This window comes from Neomonachus schauinslandi, chromosome 8 (genome assembly GCF_002201575.2).
Source record: "Neomonachus schauinslandi chromosome 8, ASM220157v2, whole genome shotgun sequence".
NCBI classification, from domain to species: Eukaryota; Metazoa; Chordata; class Mammalia; order Carnivora; family Phocidae; genus Neomonachus; species Neomonachus schauinslandi.
This window is the reverse complement of record NC_058410.1, coordinates 113,548,821-113,573,075: the sequence shown is the minus strand read 5'-3', so window position 1 is coordinate 113,573,075 and position 24,255 is coordinate 113,548,821. Positions and strand designations below refer to the sequence as shown.

General features: G+C 53.6%; 1 protein-coding gene across 2 annotated transcripts; it reads left to right on the top strand.

Moving 5' to 3' along the window:
• Positions 1–6,120: 6,120 nt before the first annotated feature.
• Positions 6,121–14,513, top strand: MAPK13 (mitogen-activated protein kinase 13). Of its 2 annotated transcripts, XM_021684606.2 has the most exons (12): positions 6,121–6,353; positions 7,192–7,321; positions 8,580–8,638; positions 11,350–11,458; positions 11,660–11,689; positions 12,077–12,124; positions 12,230–12,344; positions 12,464–12,535; positions 13,216–13,295; positions 13,566–13,644; positions 13,748–13,924; positions 14,173–14,513. In XM_021684606.2, the coding sequence occupies exons 1-12, from the start codon at positions 6,235–6,237 to the stop codon at positions 14,250–14,252; spliced, it is 1,098 nt and encodes a 365-aa protein (XP_021540281.1). In that variant the 5' UTR covers positions 6,121–6,234; the 3' UTR covers positions 14,253–14,513. The 2 variants fall into 2 exon arrangements, with proteins under 2 accessions (XP_021540281.1, XP_044773587.1); XM_044917652.1 differs by lacking the exon at positions 11,660–11,689 and having other exon boundaries at positions 14,173–14,501.
• Positions 14,514–24,255: the final 9,742 nt, after the last annotated feature.

The window sequence follows — 24,255 nt, the reverse complement described above, 5'->3', positions numbered from 1 at the left end:
CGGGCGCTCGGCTGTGACCGAGATACTGCCCTCGCCCCCACCGAGTCATTTGTCCAGTGGTGGCGGCGGACACTTCATAGAGGACGGTACTGATTAGTTACGATTACGACGAATGCCACGGAGGCCACAGCGGACCACATGGGGCAGAGTCCACTCCATCCGTGGGGTATCTCATCAGACTGAGCCCAGGCCACACCCTCAGAGGACTCAGTCAAGGGGCCCGTCTTGCGCGGTCTGGGCAGAGAGAGGCGGGTGTTGGGGGGCAGTGGAGGGGGAAGCAAGCAACAAGACTGTGTGTGGTGTGAGGAGGGGAAGTTTACCTTCTGAGTCCCAAGAAGGCCGGCTGGGAGGGGCCACTCCAGCCGAGCTGTCCCCAACCCCGTCCTCCACCAGGGGGTGCTCAAACTGAGGGCAGGGAGAGGACCAGGTCCAAAGGAGGGCGAAGGCGGGAGGAGAGAGAAAAGTTCATGCAGGTGAGGGGCCCCTGTGAGAAGGGGCAGCCCGATATTCTGTTCTTGGGATGGATGTTCCGCTGAGGCCCTGAGGCTGTTGAGCAGCCCCAGCCCCTCAGAAGGGGAAGAGGTGCTGGGGAAGGTGGCCCAGTACCCAGAGGCCAGTGAGCTGCCCCCAGGTGTGGTGAGCTGGTCCCCCAAGGGACTGAGCAGAACTGGCTGGAGTGAGGGACGAGGCTGCGGGGGGGGGGGGGGGGGGCAGGCCCAGATGGGGGAACTCAGTGGAAAAGTCGGGAAGGCAGACACCTGCTCCTCCCCTGGAGATCTGCACGGCTCACTCCCCTGTGCAGTGAGGTGTTGCCCGCATATCGCCTCCTCAGACAGACCTTCCCTGACGGCCTGTCTAAAAGAGCTCTCAGGGTCCTTCTTCATATCCTTACTCGGCAGCATTTTCTTCACAGGGCTTAACACTGCCTGACGTGACATTTGCTTGAATCATCTGAAATGGTCAAATATGAGCCATTTCATGTGGCTCAGCCTAATGTTATGTATTTGCTCATTGGTTTTCCACCTGCCTCTGTGGCTGGACTGTCAGCTCCACGAGGGGGTGTGGGAAGGATCCTTATCTGTTACATTTCAGTTATATCCCCAGCGCCTGGGTCAGTCCCTGGCACTCAGCAGACCTCGATAAACATTGAGTGGATGGGTGGAATGAGTCTTTGGGCTGGGTTAAAGAGAGGACGGGGGGCAAACCAAGAAACACACTCTTTAAAAAAAAAAAAGATTTTATTTATTTATTACACAGAGAGAGACACAGCAAGGGAGGGAACACAAGCAGGGGGAGTGGGAGAGGGAGAAGCAGGCTTCCCGCTGAGCAGGGAGCCCGATGCGGGGCTCAATCCCAGGACCCTGGGATCATGACCTGAACCAAAGGCAGACGCTTAACGACTGAGCCCCCCAGGCGCCCCAGGAAACAGACTCTTGACTCTAGAGAACACACTGATGGTGACCAGAGGGGAGGTGGGTGGGGGATGGGTGAAACAAATGATGGGGATTAAGGAGGGCACCTGTCGTGATGAGCACCAGGTGATGTGTGGAAGTGATGAGTCACTCTATTGTACACCTGCAACTAATATTACGCTCTACGTTAACTAACTGGAATTTAAATAAAACCTTAAAAAAAATTTTTTTTAAAGATTTTATTTATTTATTTGAGAGAGAGAATGAGAGACAGCACAAGAGGGAAGAGGGACAGAGGGAGAAGCAGACCCCCCGCTGAGCAGGGAGCCCGATGCGGGACTCGATCCCGGGACTCCAGGATCACGACCCGAGCCGAAGGCAGTCGCTTAACCAACTGAGCCACCCAGGTGCCCCAAAACTTAAAAAATTTTTAAAAGCTTAATAACAGTTCAATGTGAGTAGGAGCCGCCCAAGAGAGCAGCTTCCGGGACAGGACTGGGAGCAAGGGGCAGGGGCTAGGGCGGAGCAGTGTAGGGTCTGGCGGCCTGGGAGGCAGAGCTGGATGACACTGGGGAAGGCACATCGGGAGAGCATCTCCCATGTGCCAGCCACTGAATTAGACACCTCTCCTGCCGTCTCTCTCAGTCCTTGTGACGCCCCGCGAGGTGGGTATTGTTACCACTCCTGCTTTACAGACGAGGAAACTGAGGCTCAGGGAGGCTACCTCGTCCAGGGCTAGCTCTAAGTTAACAAGGCACAGGGCAGCCCCCATGTGCGGCCTTCCCTCTGCACTTCCCTACCTCCTCTTGATTTTGATTGTTTTGTGGAGTTTTGAAAGCCCCTAAGGAGCAGGGGAATCTCTCAGAGCTGGAGCCCGAGCTCTTAGGGCTCCCTTGCGGTTTCGTCCCGGCGGGACCCCAGGCGCATCATGGTTTCTTATTTTGTAGAGGTCTCCTGGCCAATTGTGCTGAGGATTTGAGTGGCTGGCCCTGCGTTTGGGACAGAGGGTGCTGTAGTGTTTGAGGAGTGGCCGGATTCCTGAGGCAAGATGGAGCGGACACGGGCAGCCAGGCTCGTTGTCCCGTGAGGCTTCTGTCTCTGTTCTAAGAAACCAGTCATCTTTCCCCCCAAAACCCATGCCCTTGCCCCCCCCCCCCCCCAGCGTCACTAGGAGGACAAGCCTTCAACAGCCTCTTCCCGGGGGCTTGCTGGGTGCTGGGCTGTCTACTTGGTGGTTGAATGTGCAGCCTCTGGAAGACCACATCCACCAACTTCTTGGTCATGTGTCACTTTGGGCCAATTACTGAACACCTCTGGGCCTCGGTCTCGCCATCTGGACAGAGCAAAGCAGCCCTGACATCCGGGAGCTGCCTGGTCCTAACAGCCAGGCCTTGGTGGTGCTCGGAGCTGGCCGGGCACAGCTCCCCTGCTGTGCTCCCGAGAACACAGACAAGGCCGTCCGTGACCATGACGGGTCAAGACAAAAACAAGACCACTCCATAATCATGCCCGAAAACAGACAAAACAGGCATATTGTCCAGACCGCAGAAGTGACCAAACAGCCCTCGTGTAGCTAATCTGAGTAGAGGCTGCTTCTCTACCAGTTACAGCTCTCTCCTCTTTCCAGTTGGCTCTTCTTCTAGGTAAGATTTAAGATCCCCAACCATAGAATCAGCTCTACTTCCTGATAGTGTCTAATCCAGATCAAAGTCTTGCTTCCTTAAACCTTCCACCGATTGCCTAACACGAGCCCAAACGTTATAGTGAGTCCTTCCTAGCGCCCTGTTACTGAGCCACCCCATGGTTCCCCTGATGCAAGGAGTGATAGACCCGGCTCGTTCACTCCCAGGTGGGTTTCTAACTGTCCTTGGCTGGAGGCACTGTCAGTCCCGACCTCGTTGGGGTGTTGTTGTGCCGCTCTCGGGGTGATACACTCCCAGGACTCTTGAGATATATTTGCCATGCTTACTATCACTCCCGTGTCACAAAGCGGACGCTGAGACCCTGTAGAGAGGGGCAGTAGTTTTGCCCAGGGCCACACAGGGGGTAGTGCAGAGTCAGGGTGGCAACTCGGGTCCCCTTCCAAAGTTGGTTTCCTAACCCCCTTGCTTTGGCTTTGATAGGGCAGAAACCAACATGATAAGGTTGGGCCAGCATCTGGCAGGAGAAGTGCAGAGGAGATTGGAGCTGAAAGAGAAGAGGAGCCCAGGTCCTCAGTGACCCCCTGTGCTTCCTCTCCCCTGTGTGACTTCCCCGACTGGATCCTCCAAGGTATTTCTCTCCTGAGGCCGCCTGGCTGTTGAGTAAACACGGGCCTAGCTGAGGCCCGAGGGGGCGGGGTTGGGGGGAGACAGTGTCATCGGACTGGCCTGAGTCACTTCCTGACCATTGCTTAAGAGGCATCCAGAGCCACAGTCCGAGTGGCCAGCTCGCGCACTCGCAGGATTGTACCCACTTGGGCAGGAGCACTTCCCTGGTATTCCCCACCGTTCTGGGCTCACCTCTGCCACACTCAGGTTATTGGGACATACAATAGAGAGGCAGAAGCTCTGTCCCTGCCCTGGGGAACGCCATGCTCAACCCAGAAGGAAACCCTAAGTCTCCTGGACAATTCTGTCTTGCCTGCACCCAGGCCTGAACTCTGGCCTCCAGGACCTCACCCCAGCTTCAGAATCAGGGTGCCATTCCCTGGCACCACCAACCCCAAAGGTCCCAAACTCCTGCAGCCCTCCCAGGCACTTAGCCCCTTCCTTTTTCCTCCCGCAGGGTCTCAGGGCCAGAGTCGGGGTTGGGGCAGGGAAGAGGATGGAGAATATGCCAGATACCCTCATGTAGGATGTGTGGAGGGAGACATGGTTTGATCAGTAGACATGTCCTCATGATGTGAGTGAGGGGACGATGTGAAATGCAGACCATTGCCTTTAAGGAGCAAGGCCTTTCAACCCAGAGACACTGCATAGACTTGGAGCCGAGAACATAGCCTCTAGAACCAGGCTGTGCTCACTTCTTCAACCCAGCTCTGCCCCTTGGCAGCTGTGCAACCTTTAGCAAGTTACTTAACCTCTCTGCACCTCAGCTTCCTCATCTCTAAAATGAGCAAAATAATAGTACTGACTCACAGACCTCTCACCAGGACTGAGGGAGTTAGTCGTATGTGTAAAACTCGGAGTAATGACCGGCCCATAGCACGCACACGTGTTCAGGAAATATTTTTTCACTTCGAATGGGCTGATTCTTCCATTCATTCTCAATACAGTTTTTGATATCCTACTAGACTCTCTGGATGCCATGCCTGTTGGGCATTTCTGTGGGATCCCCATGTGGTCTTCCAGACTGTGTGGGAGAGACTGGGGTCCAGGGGTTGGGGCCTGCAGACTCCCTAGTGAGGACCCTCGGCTTGCTGTGGGCCACAGGCAAGTTCCTTTCCTCCTTCAAGACACCCTCTCTCCCTTTGACTAAGTGAGCAAGTGGTCCCCGCCCCTGCCACAACCCCTTCCCCAGGCCAGTGAAGGGTCAGATAAGTCAGACCAGCCATGTGGACCCCTTACGGCTATTCTCGGTCCCACCCCCCTTCCCGGGAGGCCTCCATGATTTAATTAGAGCACAGAATCTTCTTCAGGCTGCACCAGCCACCAGACACAGGGACAGAAGGCCCTGGCTTGTCACTGTCCTCACAGGGCATTAGGAAGCTGGCAAAACCCCATGCAAAATCGGAAATTTGAGCCTAGACTAGATAGTTGATGCTATAGAATCACGGTTGGTAATTTTAGATATAAAAATATTGTGGTTGTGTTTTATTTTTTTTATTTTTATTTTTTAAAGATTTTATTTATTTATTTGAGACAGAGAGAATGAGAGAGAGAGAGCACATGAGAGGGGGGAGGGTCAGAGGGAGAAGCAGGCTCCCTGCCGAGCAGGGAGCCGGATGCGGGACTCGATCCAGGGACTCGATCCAGGGACTCGATCCAGGGACTCCAGGATCATGACCTGAGCCGAAAGCAGTCGCTTAACCAACTGAGCCACCCAGGCGCCCTGTGGTTATGTTTTAAAAGGAGTCCCTAATCTTTTGGCGATATGAAAATATTATGGATGAAATTATATGATGCCTGGTGTTGCTTCAAAATGAGGGAGACAAAGTTGGCTAAGGGTTGATATAATTATTGAAGCTGAGGGACTGGGGCCACGCAGATTCACTAGAACCTCACTATCAAAGCGCCGTCCAGAGCCTGTTTGAAACGCAGCCTCTTCGCTCCGCCCCAAGTCAACTGCACCAGAATCTGTATTTTAATCAAATAAAACGCCCAGGGGATTCAGGGCACATTCAGATGAGAAGCATCGGGCTCTTCTGTCTACTTTCGTACTTTTGAAACTTCTTTTGAAACTTCCCGTAATCAAAAAGTTGTGGGGTTTGGTTTTGTTTTTCCAAAATTGTCTTCAGTGGCCGCACCACGATGCCCACGCAGATCTTCCTACCGAGTCCCGGGCCGGAAGGACCTGAGAGGCCCTGTCTCCGCCCCCGCCCTACGCGGGAGCCCCTGAGCTCTAGCCAGCCGCGGGATCCCCGTCCTGCGGGGCAGCGCACCTGCCGCCCGGGCCGCGGCTCCCGTGCCGGGCCCCACACTGCCGGGGCTGTCGGGGCTGTCGGGGCAGGCCCGGGCGTGGCCGCACCCGGCGCACCTGGGCGAGCAGGCAGGTGGGACGCGCCGCGGGCCCGGGACCCCGCCCTCGCGCGGGGGAGGAGCGGGCGGCGGGCCTGGTGCTAGGAGCCCGACGGGCCGCGGAGGCAGGCGCCGCGCTGGGGCCGCCGAGATCGGGTCCCGGGATGAGCTTCACCCGGAAAAAGGGCTTCTACAAGCAGGACGTCAACAAGACCGCCTGGGAGCTGCCCAAGACCTACGTGTCCCCGACGCACGTAGGCAGCGGGGCCTATGGCGCCGTGTGGTGAGACCCCCGGTGCCTGCGCGCCGCTGGGGGGCGCGGGGGGGGGGCCGCGCGGGGGGGGGCCCGCGCTCGGGGCGTCGGGCCGGCCGGACGGCGGGCGCGCAGGCACCGGGACGCAGGTGGAGCCTCCCGACCTGCCGGGCCGGCCAGTGCACCCCTTCCCGGAACCCACCTCGGGGGGGTCCCCTCTCCTGCCGGGCTCTCGGGGCCGCGCGCCCACCACCTTGAGCCAGGACCCCAAGGCCCAGAGTCCCGCGGGCTCGGAAGACCCTGGCGGGGCCTTTTCCCGCACTAAGCGCTTGGAGCTGGGAGGAGGCGACCGGGCAGCGCAGCATGAGCCAGAAGCCTCAGGTTGTGGCAGAGGCTGGCCTCCGGCCACTACGGACGCCACCTCACTGTTCTCACCGGCTTTGTGGGGTCTCTGTGGGTTGAATTAGGACTGGGTCTGGTTCTCCAGGACTTGAACCTTACAAGGGACCCTAGAGTTCATCCAGGCAAATCCCCGTTGTTACCAGTGGGTACACTGAGACTTGCCAAGGTGCAGAGTGAGCTTCCCTCCGGACTCTGGATCCTGTTGGCATGACCTTGGGTCTGACCCGCTGCAGAACTGACCCCTCGCCCCCCAGCCCCCCACCCCCCCAGTCGCCCTCACTGCGCTTGAGGCTGCTCCCTCACCTCCCAGGTGGCGGGTTCCCTTCCTCCCAGCCCAGCCCGTTGGCCAGGAGGGATTTTGGTGAGGATGGCCTGGGCTCACCAGAGTGGCCTGGGAGATAGCACCCAGGGTGTGGCGTGGGGGCTGCTGGGGAGGAAAGAAAGCCGACGTGTGCGTGCCCCCCAGCTCTGCCATCGACAACCGATCAGGGGAGAAGGTGGCCATCAAGAAGCTGAGCCGGCCCTTCCAGTCCGAGATCTTTGCCAAACGGGCCTACCGAGAGCTGCGGCTACTGAAGCACATGCAGCATGAGAACGTAGGCTGGGCCTGGGGGCTCTGGGGGCTGCTCTGGAGCAGGTGGGCAGGCGGCGGAGGAGAGGGGTTGTGGAGGGGGAGGGGGGCCCGGGAGGCTCCTGACCAGGTTCCGCGCCCCCATGTGTGGGGGAGATGGCCTGAGAGGGTACAGAAAGCCCAGGACAGGGCCAATCTCCTCCCTGCCCCTCCCGCCCTTATTCCTCACCTCATTAAAATGAGGTGCCAGGACCTGCCCTACCTACTTCCCAGGACGGGTGCAAAGGGTTCTTGGGCAGTGGAACAAAATGAACTTTGTGAGGTGCAAACTTACTGTTTCCTCGGTGTTGCGAAGGAATGGGCGCGCAGAAACTTTGTAATTTGTTCTAGATCTCGGAGCTAGGGCGCCCCAGCATCCTGGTTAATGTGGCTTCCACACGTGGCTCTGATAACAATAACCATAGGTACTTGAGCACTTCCTGTGTGCCAAGTGCTATGTCAGAGCTTTGCATAAACTAACTTGTTAACCCTCACATCACAGGAGTTGAGTACTATTACTCCCATGTACAGAAGGGGAAACCAAGGCACAGGAAGACCAACTAATAGGTTATATGGTTAGTCAGTGGCGCAGCTGGGATTTGAACCTATGCAGCCTGGCCCCAGGCCTCAGTGAATAACCATTAGAATATCCTGTCTGATAGAAACAGCTGGGAAGACTAGCCACCCAGCGCTGGGCCTAACAACCAGGCTTTGCTCTAGGATACCTAGATTGGTAAAATGATTTCAAAATATCGTGGACAAATATTAAGCCCCATTCCTCTTCAGCAAACCCCTCCCCATGGCCCCCAGCCAGGGGCGACGTTGCCCCTGGCTCCGAACCAGCCCTTTGGCAGGCAAGGATGGATGTGGTGGGAGACCCAAGGTCAAGGGCAGGGAGCCTGCTGGCTGGAAGACCCCCTTCCCTGTTCCCTCCCATTCCCTTCACCACTTGTGGTTGCCTCCTTGAGTTGAGAGTGAATCTGCACGCCTGCCCTGAACCCCAGACTTGGGGGGCAATTCCCCTTCTCCCCAGCCTGACTTCCCATCACTGTGCACTGCAAGCTCCCTCCCAGTTAAGGGGATCCCTCTGCCCTTTTTACTGCTCCCAAGAAGGCTGGGAACCTGCCTCCTGCCGCAGACGGTGTATCAGGAAAGGGCGGATGGTTGTGTGCATGGCTGGGCCCCATGGAAAGGGGGAGAGGGCTGTGGTGGCTGCCCAGCTTCACTGGCAACCTTCTCCCCAGGTCATCGGGCTCCTGGATGTCTTCACCTCAGCCTCCTCCCTGCGCAGCTTCCATGACTTGTGAGTCGGGCTGCACTGAGTTCTAGGGCATTTGCAGGCCTTGCTTGCTGCTAGGGAGCCGGCTAGGGGAGAGTCCAGATTCGCCCTTCTGGGCAGCGGGCTTCCTGTCCTGGGCTGTTCACCGCTGTGTGATTCTCTCTGGAGATTCTTTCAGCGGGGGGCGGGGGAGGGGGTGGAGAGAAAGGTGGGCAAGAAGAGATGGGAGGGGCTTTGTGGGGTGCTTGCCTGACAGGAGCTGTCTGCTCATCTGCTTCTCTTATTACCCGCTTTAATACCACCAAGACCACATTGGCAGTCCTCACAGGGTCCTCACCAACTTACCTCACCAATCTGTGGGGACCCAGGTGTGGGTCTGGACCTTGGGGCTCTTCCTAGCAGGAAGCCCTGGTCCCCTCTGGCTGATGGGGTGTTTGACAGAGTCACACGGAGCCAGAAAATTTAGTTGTTAAATGCATGGCTTTGGCCTGGTCTACAACATAGGAAACTTTGAGAAGGTGGATTTTTAAATTTTTTTCCCAACCCCTATTTTAAATGCAGCCGAAGGTCCCTTTGTTAGGATGCTTTCATTTTAAATTTAATGCAGTGATTCTTAAGTTTTTTTTCCTATAAAGCTAGTTGCTGGGCTTAGCGTTGGGAATTTAAAGTGGACCAGCACCCCCTCCCAGGCAGGGTGGGGGTACAGTTTCTAAATGAAGACTCACAGTAGTGCGGTGGGTGCTCTAAGTATGGTCGGGGCGGGGGGGGGGCTGCATGCTGCCTCGGGGCTTCACAGGGGAGGCAATGCTCGAACTCAGCGCCGGAGGGTGAGTAGATGTTCACGTGAGGTAAAGGTGCTGAAGGCATAGTAGGTAGGAGGAACTGTGAGGACAAAGGCAAGGCCATGGGCCTGAGACTGGACTGTGAGGGGAATATGGGTAAGTTCAGTGTGACTAGTGAAGGCCAACGGCTGGTTTGATCAAGGGAAGAGCCCAGACTTGATCCCACAGGCAGCCTCAAGTCCATGGAGGATTTGAACATTGGGGTGAGTAGTCAGATCGATTTGGGGGTGCACTTTGGCGGGGGGGGACAGGGAGCAGCTCTAGGAGCAGAGAAAGCCTGGAGAGTGGTGTCTCAGACCTTGATCTAACTAAGGCGGAGGTGATGCTGAGAGCAGACTTGAGACCCATCAGGAGACAGGACTGTCAAAAGGTCTTATCTGTTGGGAGATGCAGCGGCCGGGAGAAGGGGTGTAGGTCAGGATGCCAGGCTCCTGCTTGGAATACAAGGTGGAAGGAGAACAGATCTGGGGAGAAAGATAATGAACTCTGTTTTAGACACAACTTTTAAGAAGCCTATAAATGTTCGGGTGTTTAATCAGCAGTTGCACATAAATCTGGAGCTCAGGAAGGTCTGGGCTCAGGTAGAATACGATACAATACTGTCGATTAAGAGATCAACAGAGAATCTTGAGGGAGGGTCAGACTTTGCAAGAGGTCCGATAGGAAGAAAGGGAGCCCCGGGAGCGTGTGCTGGGCGTGTGCTGGGCAGCCGTTGGTGAGACTGATCAGAGTGGTTTCGGAGGGGCAGGAGCAGACGTCAGGTTGTCAGGGGATTGGAAGTAAGGCAGTGAGTCAAGAGGTATGAACCATTCTTTCTAGAAGTTTGGTTGCGGAGGGAAAGAGGGAGAAGGGGTGGCTCTTTGAAGAAACAAGTCAAGGGAAGGTGGTTCAAGCATGGTCAGACTTCAGCAAGTTTGTCAGCTGAGAAGAGAGGGTCCATGCGGAGGCGAAGGACAACAGTGGGGAGGGGACTGTGCATGGAGCAGGGCTCCCATGGGGGAGAGGGGATGATCCGGTAGAAGAAAGCTTCAGAAAATCACAGGCTCAGGGTGCCTTCGGCTCAGGTCATGATCCCAGGGTCCTGGGATCGAGCCCGGAGTCATCAGTCTCCCTGCTCCGCAGGGAGCCTGCTTCTCCCTCTCCCTCCGCCCCTCCCCCTGCTTGTGCTCTCATGCGCGTGCTCTCAGTCTCTCTCTCTCAAATAAATAAATAAAATCTTAAAAAAAAAAAATCATAGGCTCATAGAGATGGCTTCCACCACATTTTTTTTTTTTTTTGGTAAATATTCCTTTTTAAATCTATCATCTTTTGTTCTGGACTTTGCCGTTACTACCTTGAGCAACAGCTATATTTTGCTGACCTTGACCTGTTTTGCAATCCGATCGGAGGGTGCCGTGGCTCAGCTACTCCTTCCTTCTGCCCTCCTGGAAGTTGTTTGATTACTTCCTTCTTGGAAGGGCAGACATTCTTGGTGGTTTGTGGAGCTCTCCCAGCCGGGCATGACCCTCTGGGGGAGAAAGTATTTGGACAGAAGCAGAAGGAAATCCTGGCAGGTGCTCCTAAGTCACAGCTGTGGCTTTCTGGGGGGCGCGGAGGCGGGCAAGGAGAGGGCGCCTTTGAAGAGAGGGAGCACAGCTCCATTTGGTTTTCCTGAGCACACTTCAGCCAAAATGCTGACCCTGAGCTCTGCTAATGGGGCGGCCGCCGTGGCCAGGCCGGGAGCCAGAAGCCAGGCAGCCCGTGTCGGGGTCTGGCTGGCTGCGATGGGGCTGGGTCTTGCACACGGAGGCCACTTCTAAGCCCTCTGTTCTGCCATAGTCCCTGCACCTCCTCTGAGCTCAGACCTGGGGCTGGGTGGGGCTGGGGCTGGCAAGAAGCTCTCGTGCTTTGCAGCTACCTGGTGATGCCCTTCATGCAGACGGACCTGCAGAAGATCATGGGGATGGAGTTCAGTGAGGACAAGATCCAGTACCTGGTGTATCAGATGCTCAAGGGTCTCAAGGTGCGCGGGGGGCCGGGAAGGTGGCCGAGGGGGGCGCCTTGGTGTTGAGACCCAAGGTTTGGGGAATGCCAGGCCGTGGGGGCTGGAAGAGCACAGTGGGACAGGGTGGGAGGGGTTTGGAGCCAGCCTGAAGCCCCCAGTATGGAAGCTGGACTCACCCTTCTCTCTCTCTCTCTCTCTCTCTCTCTCTCTCGTACACAGTACATCCACTCAGCTGGGGTCATCCACAGGGTGAGTGCTTTCTCTGCAGTGGTCCTCAGAGGCCCCTCCACCCCGGAGGGATTCTCCACAGCCAGGAAGGAGGAAAGGAGTGGGGAGGCGAAAATCCTCTGGAGCTTGGAATGTGGATTTTTCAGACCCAACCTTGGCCCAGGAAGGCCTGTTCAGAAGAACGCTGTGTTCTGGGGAACTTTCTGGTTGCTGCAAACAAAGCGAGCCTTGAGCTGGGTGATTTAGGGTCCAAGAATCAAGAGTATTTTAGAGCTGGATGGGCCCAAGAGGACACGTAGGCCAGCCCCCATTTTACACACAAGAAGGCTGACACCCAGAGAGAGAGGAAGGGGGCCAAGCTCCTGTCTCCACCTCTCAGCCCAGCGCTCGCTCTCTCCTCTCATCTAGGACCTGAAGCCGGGCAACCTGGCCGTGAACGAGGACTGCGAGCTGAAGGTGAGCGGGCTCAGGCAGGGTCAGCCTGGCCTCGGGGTGGGCCCCTCTCCCCCGGGAGCCTCCTGTCTGCAGCAGCTCTTTCTCCCTGTGTCCCCTGAGTCATAGATCTTGGATTTCGGGCTGGCCCGGCATGCGGATGCTGAGATGACAGGCTATGTGGTGACCCGCTGGTACCGAGCCCCCGAGGTGATCCTCAGCTGGATGCACTACAACCAGACTGGTCAGTGGTCAGCCGCCCAGGGAGGGGCCGGGGGTCTTCTCTGGGGGCTCCTCCAAGGCCGTTTTGGTACTCTGGGTTGACTGACTGCTGGCTCAGCTCGTTCTCCCCTCCCTCTGCAGTGGACATCTGGTCTGTGGGCTGTATCATGGCAGAGATGCTGACGGGGAAAACTCTGTTCAAGGGGAAAGATTGTATCCTTTGCTGGGAAAGCCAAACTCCAGGGATTCACTCCTTCAACAGACACTTGATTAAATCTCTCTTTTTTTTTTGTTAGTGCGAAAGCGATACATGCTCACTGTAGAACAGTGTTATTTGTTTGTTTATTTATTTGATTTTTTTTTTTTAAAGTAGGCTCCACACCCAGCGTGGAGCCCAACAGGGGGCTTGAACTCATGACCCTGGGACCAAGACCTGGGCTGAGATCAAGAGTCGGACGCTCCACCTACGGAGCCAGCCAGGTGCCCCTCACCGTAGAATGATTTTAAAATGCAGATAAGGGAACTGCCCAAAAGCAGTCACCTGCCATTCCACCACCATGTAGAAAAGACTTCACGTGTTGGCACCACACGCACTAACTGAGCGGCCGTGTGCGCTGTGCGGGTGTTGAGGAGAATACGTGGGGTCTGCGGTGCCGAACTCAGCGTGAGGGTGGGGGAAGGTGACGGAGAGACCCATGTGAGGGTGGCTGGCTGGGTGGGATGGGGGTGGGAAGGCGGCGCATCCAGGAGGGGTGAGGCGGGTGGGAAGCCTTCCAGAGACCTGCGCCCTCCCCTGAAAGCACATCTGGCTCCTGGATGGTTGCCTCAGCGCCCGGGTGGGAGTGATGGATGGGCGGCGGGAGAGCGAGGCTGAGCCTTAACCCTCTGCCAAGACCTGGACCAGCTGTCCCAGATCCTAAAAGTGACCGGGGTGCCGGGCGCAGAGTTTGTGCAGAAGTTGAACGACAAAGCGGTGAGTGGCGAGTGGGTCTAGACGGGCCTAGGCTCGTGCACTTGGCTAACCGGGGTCCTGTGGGCTCTAGGCCCACATGGGAAGGAGGGCTCACCCATCCCCTCCTTTTGCCCTGGCAGGTGCTCTTTCTTGCCTTCATCCCACTTTGGACTTTGACCTGAGCCTTCAGCCCGGCTCTGGGGCTTTTCTGGAGTCCCCGCCCTTTACCCCAAGGCCTGAGCCCCGAGAGGCTGACCGTGGGGGATTACTCACTGCTCCTCGGTCTTCCAGGCCAAATCCTACATCCAGGCCCTGCCACAGAGCCCCAAGAAGGATTTCTCTCAGCTCTTCCCGCACGCCAGCCCCCAGGGTGAGTGCTGGGGCCTGGCTCCTGGTGGGGGGGGCTGCTGGCTGTCTCGGTGGGCGGGGCTCTGCGGGGCCTGGGGTGTGACTCGCCAGCTCTGTCGCTGCAGCCATAGACCTGCTGGAGAAGATACTGGAGCTGGACGTGGACAAGCGCCTGACGGCCTCGCAGGCCCTCGCCCACCCCTTCTTTGAGCCCTTCCGAGACCCTGAGGAGGAGACAGAGGCCCCGCAGCCATTTGATGATTCCTTAGAACATGAGAAACTCACAGTGGATGAATGGAAGCGTAAGAGCTGGGGGCCTCGGGGTTCTGGCCTGTCCCTGCTTTGCCCGCTCTGTTCCCAGGCCTGGCCTCAGCTGGCCCGCGCGCGCCCTCCGGGATCCCCACTGCCGCCTCCTCTCCGAGCAGATATTGTCTCCTGCGTGCGTTGCTTGCTCCCTGAGCAGACTTCTGCTCCGCGTTATGTCGGGGGAGGGGGCTCTCTTTTGCCCTCAGCACCCCCTGCACACCTCGAGCCAGCCTGTGTTTCGCAGAGCACCTCTACAAGGAGATCGTGAACTTCAGCCCCATTGCCCGGAAGGACTCACGGCGCCGGAGCGGCATGAAGCTGTAGTGACCCGTCTAGCCGGACCCCTGGTTGAGCCCAGGGACTGGCCCATGGCACCGCCTGCCAGATACTGCCCCTAGGACCCACATCTGCTTGTCACTTCTGGTCTAGCCCTTCTGGGACTATCGCCTTCCGGGCGGAGGAGAGAGGGGCCTTGTCCCGGTGTAGGAAACAGGCCTCGTAGCTGCAGGATTCAGAGATGTTGGTTGGCAGAAAATAGCTCTGATCGCAACCAGCCACATTAAAACGTCCATCTGGAGACTCGCCCGTGTGGGGTCCTTCCTTCAAGGCTGTAGTGGGGCTGAGGGGCGGGCAGAGATGGTGTATTGGTTTGCTAAGGCTGCTGGGACCAATCACCACAAACTAGGCTTGAAACCACAGGACTGTATTCTCTCACAGTTCTGAAGGCTGGAAGTCTGAAATCAAGGTGTCGCCAGGGCCATGTTCCCTCTGAAGGTTCTAGAGCAGAATCCTTCCTTGCTTCTTTTTAGCTTCTGGTGGCTCCCGTCCTCTTTGGTGTGCCTGGCCTTGTCGCTGCCTCCCTCCAGTCTCTGCCTCCGTCCTCACACGGCCCCCTGCCCTCGGTGGAGCTCTGTCCGTCCCCGTCTGTCCTTAGAGCAATACCAGAGATTGACCCCGGCTCGCCCTTATCCAGCACAACCTCATCCCAGTCCTTACTCATTACATCCGCAAAGACCCTATTTTCAAGTGAGGTCACATTCTGAGGTTCTGGGCAGACACGAATTTTGGGAGGACACCATTTAACCCCCTACAGATGGCCACGAGGGAGGGGCCCCTTCCTGGGCCCTGGGCTCTGTCGCGGAGCCGAACGTGTTGGCTGCTAAATTGAGGGAGTTGCAGAGAGTGTTGCAGCTGGTGAGACGCTGCACGCAGGTTATTTTGGGTGAGTGATAAGCACTCGAGATATGAAACAATAGCAGGCTTGTGGGCTGGGAGCTGCAGAAGGCAGAAATGGGCTTTTTCCAGGCTTTATGGAAAGCGGTTCTACTCCTGCCTCCTCCCAGGAATGGGCATCTCTCCTGAGCTTTAACCTGACAATGGCTAGGATTTTTCTGTTTGCATTTGAACAGCTTTGGTAAAACCAATTTCCAGGTACCCCTAGTCCCGGCCCTGGGCACCAGGGGCCTGGTTAAAATGCAGATTCCTGGGCGCTACCCCAGAGATTCTGACTTAGCAGGGTATGGGGCTGAGGCCTGAGAATATTTGAAAACCCCCTCCCCCAAGTCCAGGGATTCTGATGGATAGCAGGCCGTATTTAGAAAAACACTTGGTTGATGTCCGTCCCATTAGTCAAGAAGCCTAAATCAGCAACCAACGGAGTCTGAGGGGCTCACATGGGCTTCACACACTCATTTTACAGATGGTAAAACAGAGGCTCACACAGGGCACTTTTTGGGCAGCGAGGCTATTCTGCATGATGCTGTAATGGTGGATACATGACATTATGCAGTAGTGACAACCAGTGGAACCGTCCACCACAGAGTGAACCCCCAAGTAAACTGGCGCCTTCAGCTGATAACAACGTATCAGTATTGGTTCAGCACTTGTAACAAACGTCCCAAACTGACGCAAGATGTTAGTAATAGGGGAGCTGTGAGGCAGGGGGAGGGAGTATATGGAACTTCCTGTACTTTGGCACAAGTTTTCTGCCAACCTAAAATTGCTCTAAAAATAATGTCTATTTAAAAAAAAAAAGCAGCTTGAGGCTCCAGGGAGATGGGGTGAGATACCCACAGCTGGGAAGTGGTGGAGGCAGGATTTGAACCTAGCAGCCTTGACCACCATGGTCTTAACTCAGGCTTGGATTCAACGGTGGCCCAGCCTTCCGTACCTTCTAGCCTGACTCTCTGAGCTCCTTTGCTGCCTGTGTCCATGGATTCTGCTTCCTCTCCCAGAAGTGGCCCTGCTGTCAAGGAGGGAGGGGCTGGCCACGTTCTGCCATAGCCCTGTCCTTGCTGGTTACTAAACCGCCCCAAGTCCCCTGAGTCAAGATCCCTCAGTTAAATCATTCAGCCTCCTGAGACACCTCACTGGTCCCAAGAACAAAAGTCTCGTTGGCCTGGCATTCAGAGCCCCTTGCCTCCTCTCTAACATCATACAATCCCACTGCCTCCCATGTTCCTTATCCCAGCGTGGATAGCCAGAATGCCAGTCCAGGGACACCCCATGAGGCTCACCCTGCAGGTGAAAAGGTTAAAGGTTCTGACAAGTCCTGCAGCAGAGAGGTCTGTTCAACATTGTTTAATCCAGAACTTCCTAAATGAACCTAACCCCAGGACCCCATTTTCTCCCGAGAGCCAACACACACAGAGGCCTCTTTGCCCAGTGCAGCCCAGTACACAGTCCCAGTACTCTCCAGGTGGGCCTGGGGCTTCTTTCAGAACCTCTGCTTAGGAGGCCCTTCATCCCCCTCCTCACTTAGGAAAATCCTCCACATCCTTCAAGACTTTGCCTCAGGCCGCCATCGAGACAGTAGTTCTCCACAATCCTCCTTTGAGAATGGGTCTTTTCCACCCTCTGCCCCAGGCCCTCTGTGGACAGGATTTACAGTGTGTGTGGTTCCGCCTCCCCTCCCCCATTACACACTGTGAGCCCCTGCTTGGAACAAGTATCTGTGAATGGATGAATGCGTGGAGGAATGCGTGAATGAATGGATGATGTCCCGGGGTCCTGTCAATCATTTCTCTGCCCTGACTAGACCGCAGCGAAGAGCACAGCAGGAAGCAGAAGTGGGTAGCCCTGGCCTGTCTCTTTGAGTGGCTCCCCTGAAAATTTCTAGGGTTTCAGACTCCAAGGCCTTTCCCATCATCCCTCGGTGTCCCTCCAGTCTATCCCCCAACCCAGAATTAAAATTTTATGTGTCATTTCCCTACAATTATCTCAAACCTGGGAAGTTTCTCCATAGGGACGTGAGCTGCTGAGCAGTGGGAAGGAATTCATGGGTTCTGGTCTCACCCTATGAGTGACAGGAAGCCAGTCCAATTATAGGCTGGCTGGGGATCTGGGCTCAGCTTCCCTCAGACTTGGCCTGCAGGACCTCTGACAAGTCTTGTGTGCCCCCCTTCCTCTTGCGGGACAAGGGTGGGATCTGCCCTGCGGCAGGTAGGGAAGCTTGGAAGGTCTTGACAGAGATAAGGAAGCTAAACTCAGGGTTGGGGGACAGTTGAGTGAGAGCATCTGTGTCCTGGATTTCCTCCTTTGTGAAATGAAGGGTGTCCTCATACAATGGTGCAGCTCTGCTCCCAAGACCACGGGGGCCTACAGCTGGAGCCTGGCCACCCGTGTCACCGAGAGCAGAGCTTGCCTGGTGCGTTCGGGTGGCAGCTCCTGGGAGGCAGAGGCAGAGGAACTGTCCTTGCAGGGAAGAGTCCGGGGTGCATGCGTGCACCAAGGCCTGTGCGCCTGGAGGCTTGTTTGGAAAGGGGAATGGCTCAACTTTCACCCGGCACAAGGACCTCCACCAGGGTGTGGGAGACTTGCTTCTGCAAGAATCTCCTCCCACCTCTTCTCCGCACTCTTGGCTTTTGTGTCCTTAAATTCAGTCGAAACAATTCCCTAAGAACCGATGCTGGGATGCTCCCCCTCCCTTTATTCCACAGTGAGCTCGGGGCTCTGTCCTCATCCTCCCTAAATCCTCCTGTGATTTAAGGTAAGAAGCTAACGACTTTCTCCTTTTCCGCAATGAACAGCAGAGGCCCAACACCATTCCATCAAATTGAAGCTCTCAGTGAGAGGTCCCTGGGGAGGCCTCACCCCTGCCCCCCCTACCCGGAGATTTCCTGGAGCAGGGGCAGTGCCTGCTGGAATTCTGATCTGGTCCCTCCCGCAGGAGCTGAACCCCTGCCCTTGCTCTGGGCCAGTGTCCATGAGGCCCCTCTGGGCACGGGGTGGTGGGGGGTGAGGGGGGGGAGCCGTGACCATTTTCTGTGCCCCGGATCCCGCCTCAAAACAATATTTTCGTATGCCTAAAATGAAATACGCAGGATTACAAAGGAAGCTAGTTATGTTGAAATACAGTTGTGAAAACATTTAAGTGTGTAATGTTGTAATTCATGGGTTTCTTTATGAACGCATTAAATAACGAGATCTAGCTGGGAGCCCGATAAACTACAAATTTGAAGTAGGAATGGGCGTAAGTGGTGTTTCAAGAGAACTACAGCACCTATAAAGGGAGATGGAAAGCTCCGTGCTTCCTGTTGACATTGCTACTCCAACCGAAGTCTTCAGAACCAAGGGCATGGCAGCCAGAAAGAAAGTGGTAATATTTTTCAAGCCAAGTTCATGGACTCTGAATTACCGCGTGCGGTCTGTGGTTGGTGCACCCCAGTTAAGAACCCCTGTTCTCGATACTAAAATGTGACTTTGGGTACCCTCTGTTAGTTCTTTTTCTTTTTTTTTTTTTTTTTTAAGGCTTATTTATTTATTTGACAGAGAGAGAGACAGCGAGAGAGGGAACACAAGCAGGGGGAGTGGGAGAGGGAGAAGCAGGCTTCCCGCCGAGCAGGGAGCCCGATGCGGGGCTCGATCCCAGGACCCTGGGATCATGACCTGAGCCGAAGGCAGATGCTTAACCGACTGAGCCACCCAGGCACCCCCCTCTGTTATTTCTTAACTGACCGTCTACCCCACCAGCATCCTCACCCCTCCCTGGCACCCAGTCCTCCATCTTGTATAATCACGGAGCCAGGTCTAAAACACCCACATCTGCCTACAACCCGTATTACCCCCCATTTCCCTGGGTCTCCCACCCGCACTGTCCAGGTAGGAATGGGTCTGACTGGGCATTTCGCTAGGGAATTGGCCAAGGCCTTTATATCTAATTTGCGAACTGTGTGGAATTCTCCCATCCCCGCTCCGGGCATTTCCTCTAAACCATTTTACTGACGAAAACACTGGGGCCCAGGCCTCCTACTTAACACCACCACAGGGTCATGAGGACCTGTTGAGATCTGCATGACTGTCCCTGTCCCCCCAACCACCACAGGCATAAGGGGGGCCAGGCCTAGAGACAGGTTTGTCTTAACTGGCCAAGAGAAGAAGCTCTCAGAAAGACATTTGTTTTTCTCTTTTTTCCCCAAAGGTCTCATCTTTGAGAATATTTTGCTAGGATTCTGGGAAGAGAAAACGTTGGGAGGGAAGAGTATCTGAGAAGTGGTGTGGCTTCTCCTAACCAGAAGGAAGCAAAGGCCTGTTGAGACTATGATCAGCTCCCCGTCAACACCCTTCCTAAATGCAGGAGGAGGCTGCTGAGTGCACTTCGGGAGGCTGGACCCCAGACACAGGGCCCCTAGTCTTGTCTGAAATTCCCATGTCCCAAGTGTGTCCTGTGGCATGAGAACCATGGACCTGAAAGAGCCCGGTGGACTGGGACAGAGGGCTTCTGTGACAGACACAGTTGGTTTCCTACCTGTCAGCCATACTCCCTTCTTCCTTAAAGGACCCATATTTCCTGTGCAACTTGCACAGGAAAGTGGGCCTCTCCTTCAGCCCCAGCTGGTGACCCATGATTGTTCTACACTATGTGAGCTAATGTTCTCTTTGCTGCTTACTAGCTTAGGACTCAGTTCTGACCAAAAGGACCTAGGGGAAGTCTGGGAGGGAGATCCAGGTGGTCTGTCCCTGCTCTCTGCCCTGAAGATGGTTTTGTGAACTCTGGAGCTCTGGCAGCCATTCTGTGACCATGAGGAAACAAGCCTAAGAATAAAAAGTCCATACACTGAGGATGATAAAATATAGGGATTACAAGATCTCGATTTCTTGGAGACATCAGGGAACTGTGAAACCACTCCAGGGACTGGCTGCCTCCAGGCTTTTTATTACATGAAATAGCTGGAGGCACTATCACTCAGAGATTCTCCTACGTGTAGGCCACACATTTTTAACTAATGCAGCATCTCAGTGGTTTTAGGCACAGACAGATTATCAGAGGCATTTTCCTTGTGTTGTGGGGTCCATAAGATCCCAGAACTTCTGTGTAGTTCTAAGGAGAAGCCCAATAAAGACTGCAGCTGGATTTCCTCCAGCCCAATAGAATAGAATAGAAGCTCCAGCTTCATCCAGCCTCTCCCTCTTATCCTCCGTCAGAGGAGTGGCACCTCTTCCTAGCACTGTCCTTTCCCTGCGTGTGACACGAGTTAAGCGCTGGGCCCTGGAGGCACACTGCCCACTGCTCTTCCATGAACCAGCCATGTGACTTTGAGCCTCAGTTTCCTCACCTGTAAAATGAAGTTAATATAAGCAACGCATTCGGAACAGTGCCGACCCTTCCGAGGCACTCACTGAGCATTAACTATCAGTTTTAGTATTTTTTCTACCACATCCTCCCTTGTCCTTGCTGACCCCATCTTCCTGACATCTTCCCTTCCTCCTCAATAGCACTTCTCCTGGCTCACCTGCTCTCCTTCACATTAAATCCTCCTTCAGTATGTCCTCAAGAGACCAGGTCCCAGTGGCTCCTGGCTTATATTATGACTCTGGGGTGTGAGAGACAGCAGAGTGTGGAGTGAGAACAGGAGCTCTGCATACAAAAAGCCACAGGGTTAAAAGAAAGAGAGCCAAATTTAAGGAACTGGCTCATTTGGTGGGGAGGGGGTGGTGTTGGCAAGTTTGAAATCTGTAGGGCAGGCTGGCAAGCTGGAAATTCAGGCAGGATTTCTAGATTAGTCTTGAGGCAGAATTCCTTTTTGTCTGGGAAACCTCAGTCTTTGCTCTGAAGAACATCAACTGATTGGATAAGGCCCACCCACATTATGGAGGGTAATCTGCTTCACTTAAAGCCAACTGATTGTAAATGTTAATCACATCTAAAAATTCTTTGAGGATGCCTGGGTGGCTCGGTTGGTTAAGCATCTGCCTTCAGCACAGGTCATAATCTCAGGGTCCTGGGATCGAGCCCCATATCGGGCTCCCTGCTTGGTGGGGAATCTGCTTCTCCCTCTCATTCTCCCTCTGTGCTGTCCCTCTCTTTCTCTGTCCCACTCAAATAAATAAATAAAATCTTAAAAAAACAAAAATTCTTCGAAGTAGGGGCACCTGGCTGACTCAGTCAGAAGAGCATGGGACTCTCGATCTCGGTGCCATGAGTTCGAGCCCCATGTTGGGTGTAGAGATTACTTAAAAACAAATAAATAAGTAAAAATTTAATTAAAAAATACAAATTCTTCATAGCATCATCTAGACTAGTGTTTAACTAAACAACTGAGCACATAGCCTGGCCAAGTTGACACATAAAATTAACCATCATACCAGGTATCAGGGCAGAATATTTTACTCCTCCGAGCCTCTTTTTCCTTTGTCTAATGTGGAATAAGAGAAGAGCCTCACGTGTAGGACTGGTGAGGGGTAAGTGCATATGGGGTGCATTGTAAATGTTCGTCTTTTCCACTATTGTCATGGCTGTACCAGGAGGTGCTCAAAATCACATGATGATGATGGGGATACCAGGAACTACAAGCCATGGTAGGTATGTTGGTAGGTAGGTTGCATAGGTATCCCACAAAACCACAGAGATGCACTGTGCCCGTCTGAGTCCTCACCCAACAGACGGGTCCAGAACCTTTAGTGCACGTGAGCATCCCAAGAAATGGATCTTCAGGAATTCTTCACTCTCTTCTTTACGTGGAAAGGAGGAAAGTTTTCCCACTGGTTTTCTTCATCTTTGAGATAGTGGAGGGCTTGGAGCAATACGTCAGAAAGCATTAAATTTCTCTTCTTCAGCAACCATTTCACATTTGGTAAGAACTGCATATTCATGAGGCTACACAGCCCAGTAGGAACCAGATGACAACTCAGTTTTCTTGGAAATCAGGAAATCAATCAAGCTGCCAAACTGAGATGTCTGCATTGTGAAATCCTGTTAACATTCCAGAAAGTTGTTTTAAGTGAGAGTTATTTTTATTTATTTATTTATTTTAAAGATTTTATTTATTTATTTGACAGAGAGAGACACACAGAGAGAGGGAACACAAGCAGGGGGAGTGGGAGAGGGAGAAGCAGGCTTCCCGCCGAGCAGGGAGCCCGTTGCGGGGTTGGATCCCAGGACCCTGGGATCATGACCTGAGCCGAAGGTAGCCGCTTAACCAGCTGAGCCACCCAGGCGCCCCTTGGTATATTATTCTTAACTGAAGTCTTTACTTTATTCAGGTTTCCTTAGTTTTTACCTAATGTTCTTTGCTGTTCCGGGACCCCATCCAGGATGTCCACGTGTCTCCTGAGGCTCCTCTTGGCTGCAACAGTTTCTCAAACTTTTCTTGTTTTCAGAAGAATACTGGGGGTTTGTAAAATGTCTCTCAATTGGGGTTTGCCTGATGTTCTTCTAACGGCATAATGTGTCTTGGGGGTGAAGGCCACAGGGGTAAAATGCCGTTCTTATTACATTATATCAACATACATACTATCAATATGATTTATCACTGTTGATGTCAACTTGATTGTCTAGCTGAGGTTGAGTTTGCCAGATTTCTCCACTGTAAAATTACATTTACCCCCTATTCCTATTCCTTTTGGAAGCAAGTCACTAAGTACAGCCCACACTGAAGGAGGGGAAGTTATGCTCCACTTCCTCGAGGAGAGAGTATCTAAAAAAATGATTTGGAGTTCTTCTGTATGAGAGACGTATTCAGCCATTTATCTGCATCAGCAGGGACTCCATATATTTTTATACTTCACATAATAAATAAAATAATAAAATAAAAATAATTAATAATAAATAATAAAATCTTTACTTTTGACTTGATTTGTAGGTTTCTTCCTTTCGTGTGGATGGAGCCCATAGCCTTGAAAGGATCTGGAGATACTGTCCACAGCTGGGAGGAGAGCCCACTCATCAATCACACAAACACAGGGTATTAGGGGGCGTGGGACACATTTTTCACTTCTTCCATTTGTAGGCTGGTCACCCACAAATTCCACCCTGGATGGACATCCTGAAGGCTCTTCCTCTCTTGTCTGTCTTTGCCCTCATGGTTCCTCTTAATCTTTTCCACCCCTATATCCACCCACGCCTAGTAAGGATTTTGAGGGGAACTTCATTCTATTTGCATGACAAAATAGGGCTCAATAAGATAAATAACATTAATAGGTATCATAGGTCTCCTTCTATTGCAGGTTTTCTAGGTGCACTGTTTTGGGTACTATAAATACATTATTCCTAATCTTGACAACTAACGACAAGGTAATTATTACTCCCATTTTACAGATGTGGAAACTGGTGTCTGAGAGTTGAAAAAAATCTCCCCAAGGTTTTCCTCTACCTGCAAACTGCGCTCGTCCTCAGTAGTCTTCTTCACTAGTTCCTCTCTTCTCATCTCTTCCTAAAGTTCCTCTTTTCACTCACTTTCCTTGTGACCATGGGCAAACCACTTGCTGTGGGCCTCAGTTGTCCATCTTGCAATCCTGTTGGGTGAATTCAGTGAGATGCATGGAACGCCTCCCCACCGGCGTCAGTAAGTGGCATCTGTAACTACTGTTAATTTCAAGAGGATTACATTAACTTAATAAAAAACCCCTCTCTTTCTATTCTTGGATCCTTTTCTTTCTTTTTTTTTAAGATTTTATTATTATTATTTATTTGACACAGAGAGAGAGAGAGAGCACAAGCAGGGGGAGTGGCAGGCAGAGGGAGAGGGAGAAGCAGGCTCCTCGTTGAGCAGAGAGCCTGACGTGGGGCTCAATCTCAGGACCCTGGGATCATGACCTGAGCCCAAGGCAAATGCCTAACCGACTGAGCAACCCGGGTGCTCCTTCTTGGATCCTTTTCTGTTTATGCTTACCTGTTAGTTGGTCTCTTCTCTTCTCATGGCTTTAACCATCAATATGTCAATGAATACCACATGGCTATTGCTACATTTGACCTTTACTCTGAATTTCAGACAAGTCAACATCTTCACTTGAGTGTTTTAAAACAAAAGGTTTTGTTTTGTTTTGTTTTTTCCAGTAGTGATTGAGTAGCCTGTATTGTATTTAAAAATGAGGGACTCTGGACAAAATT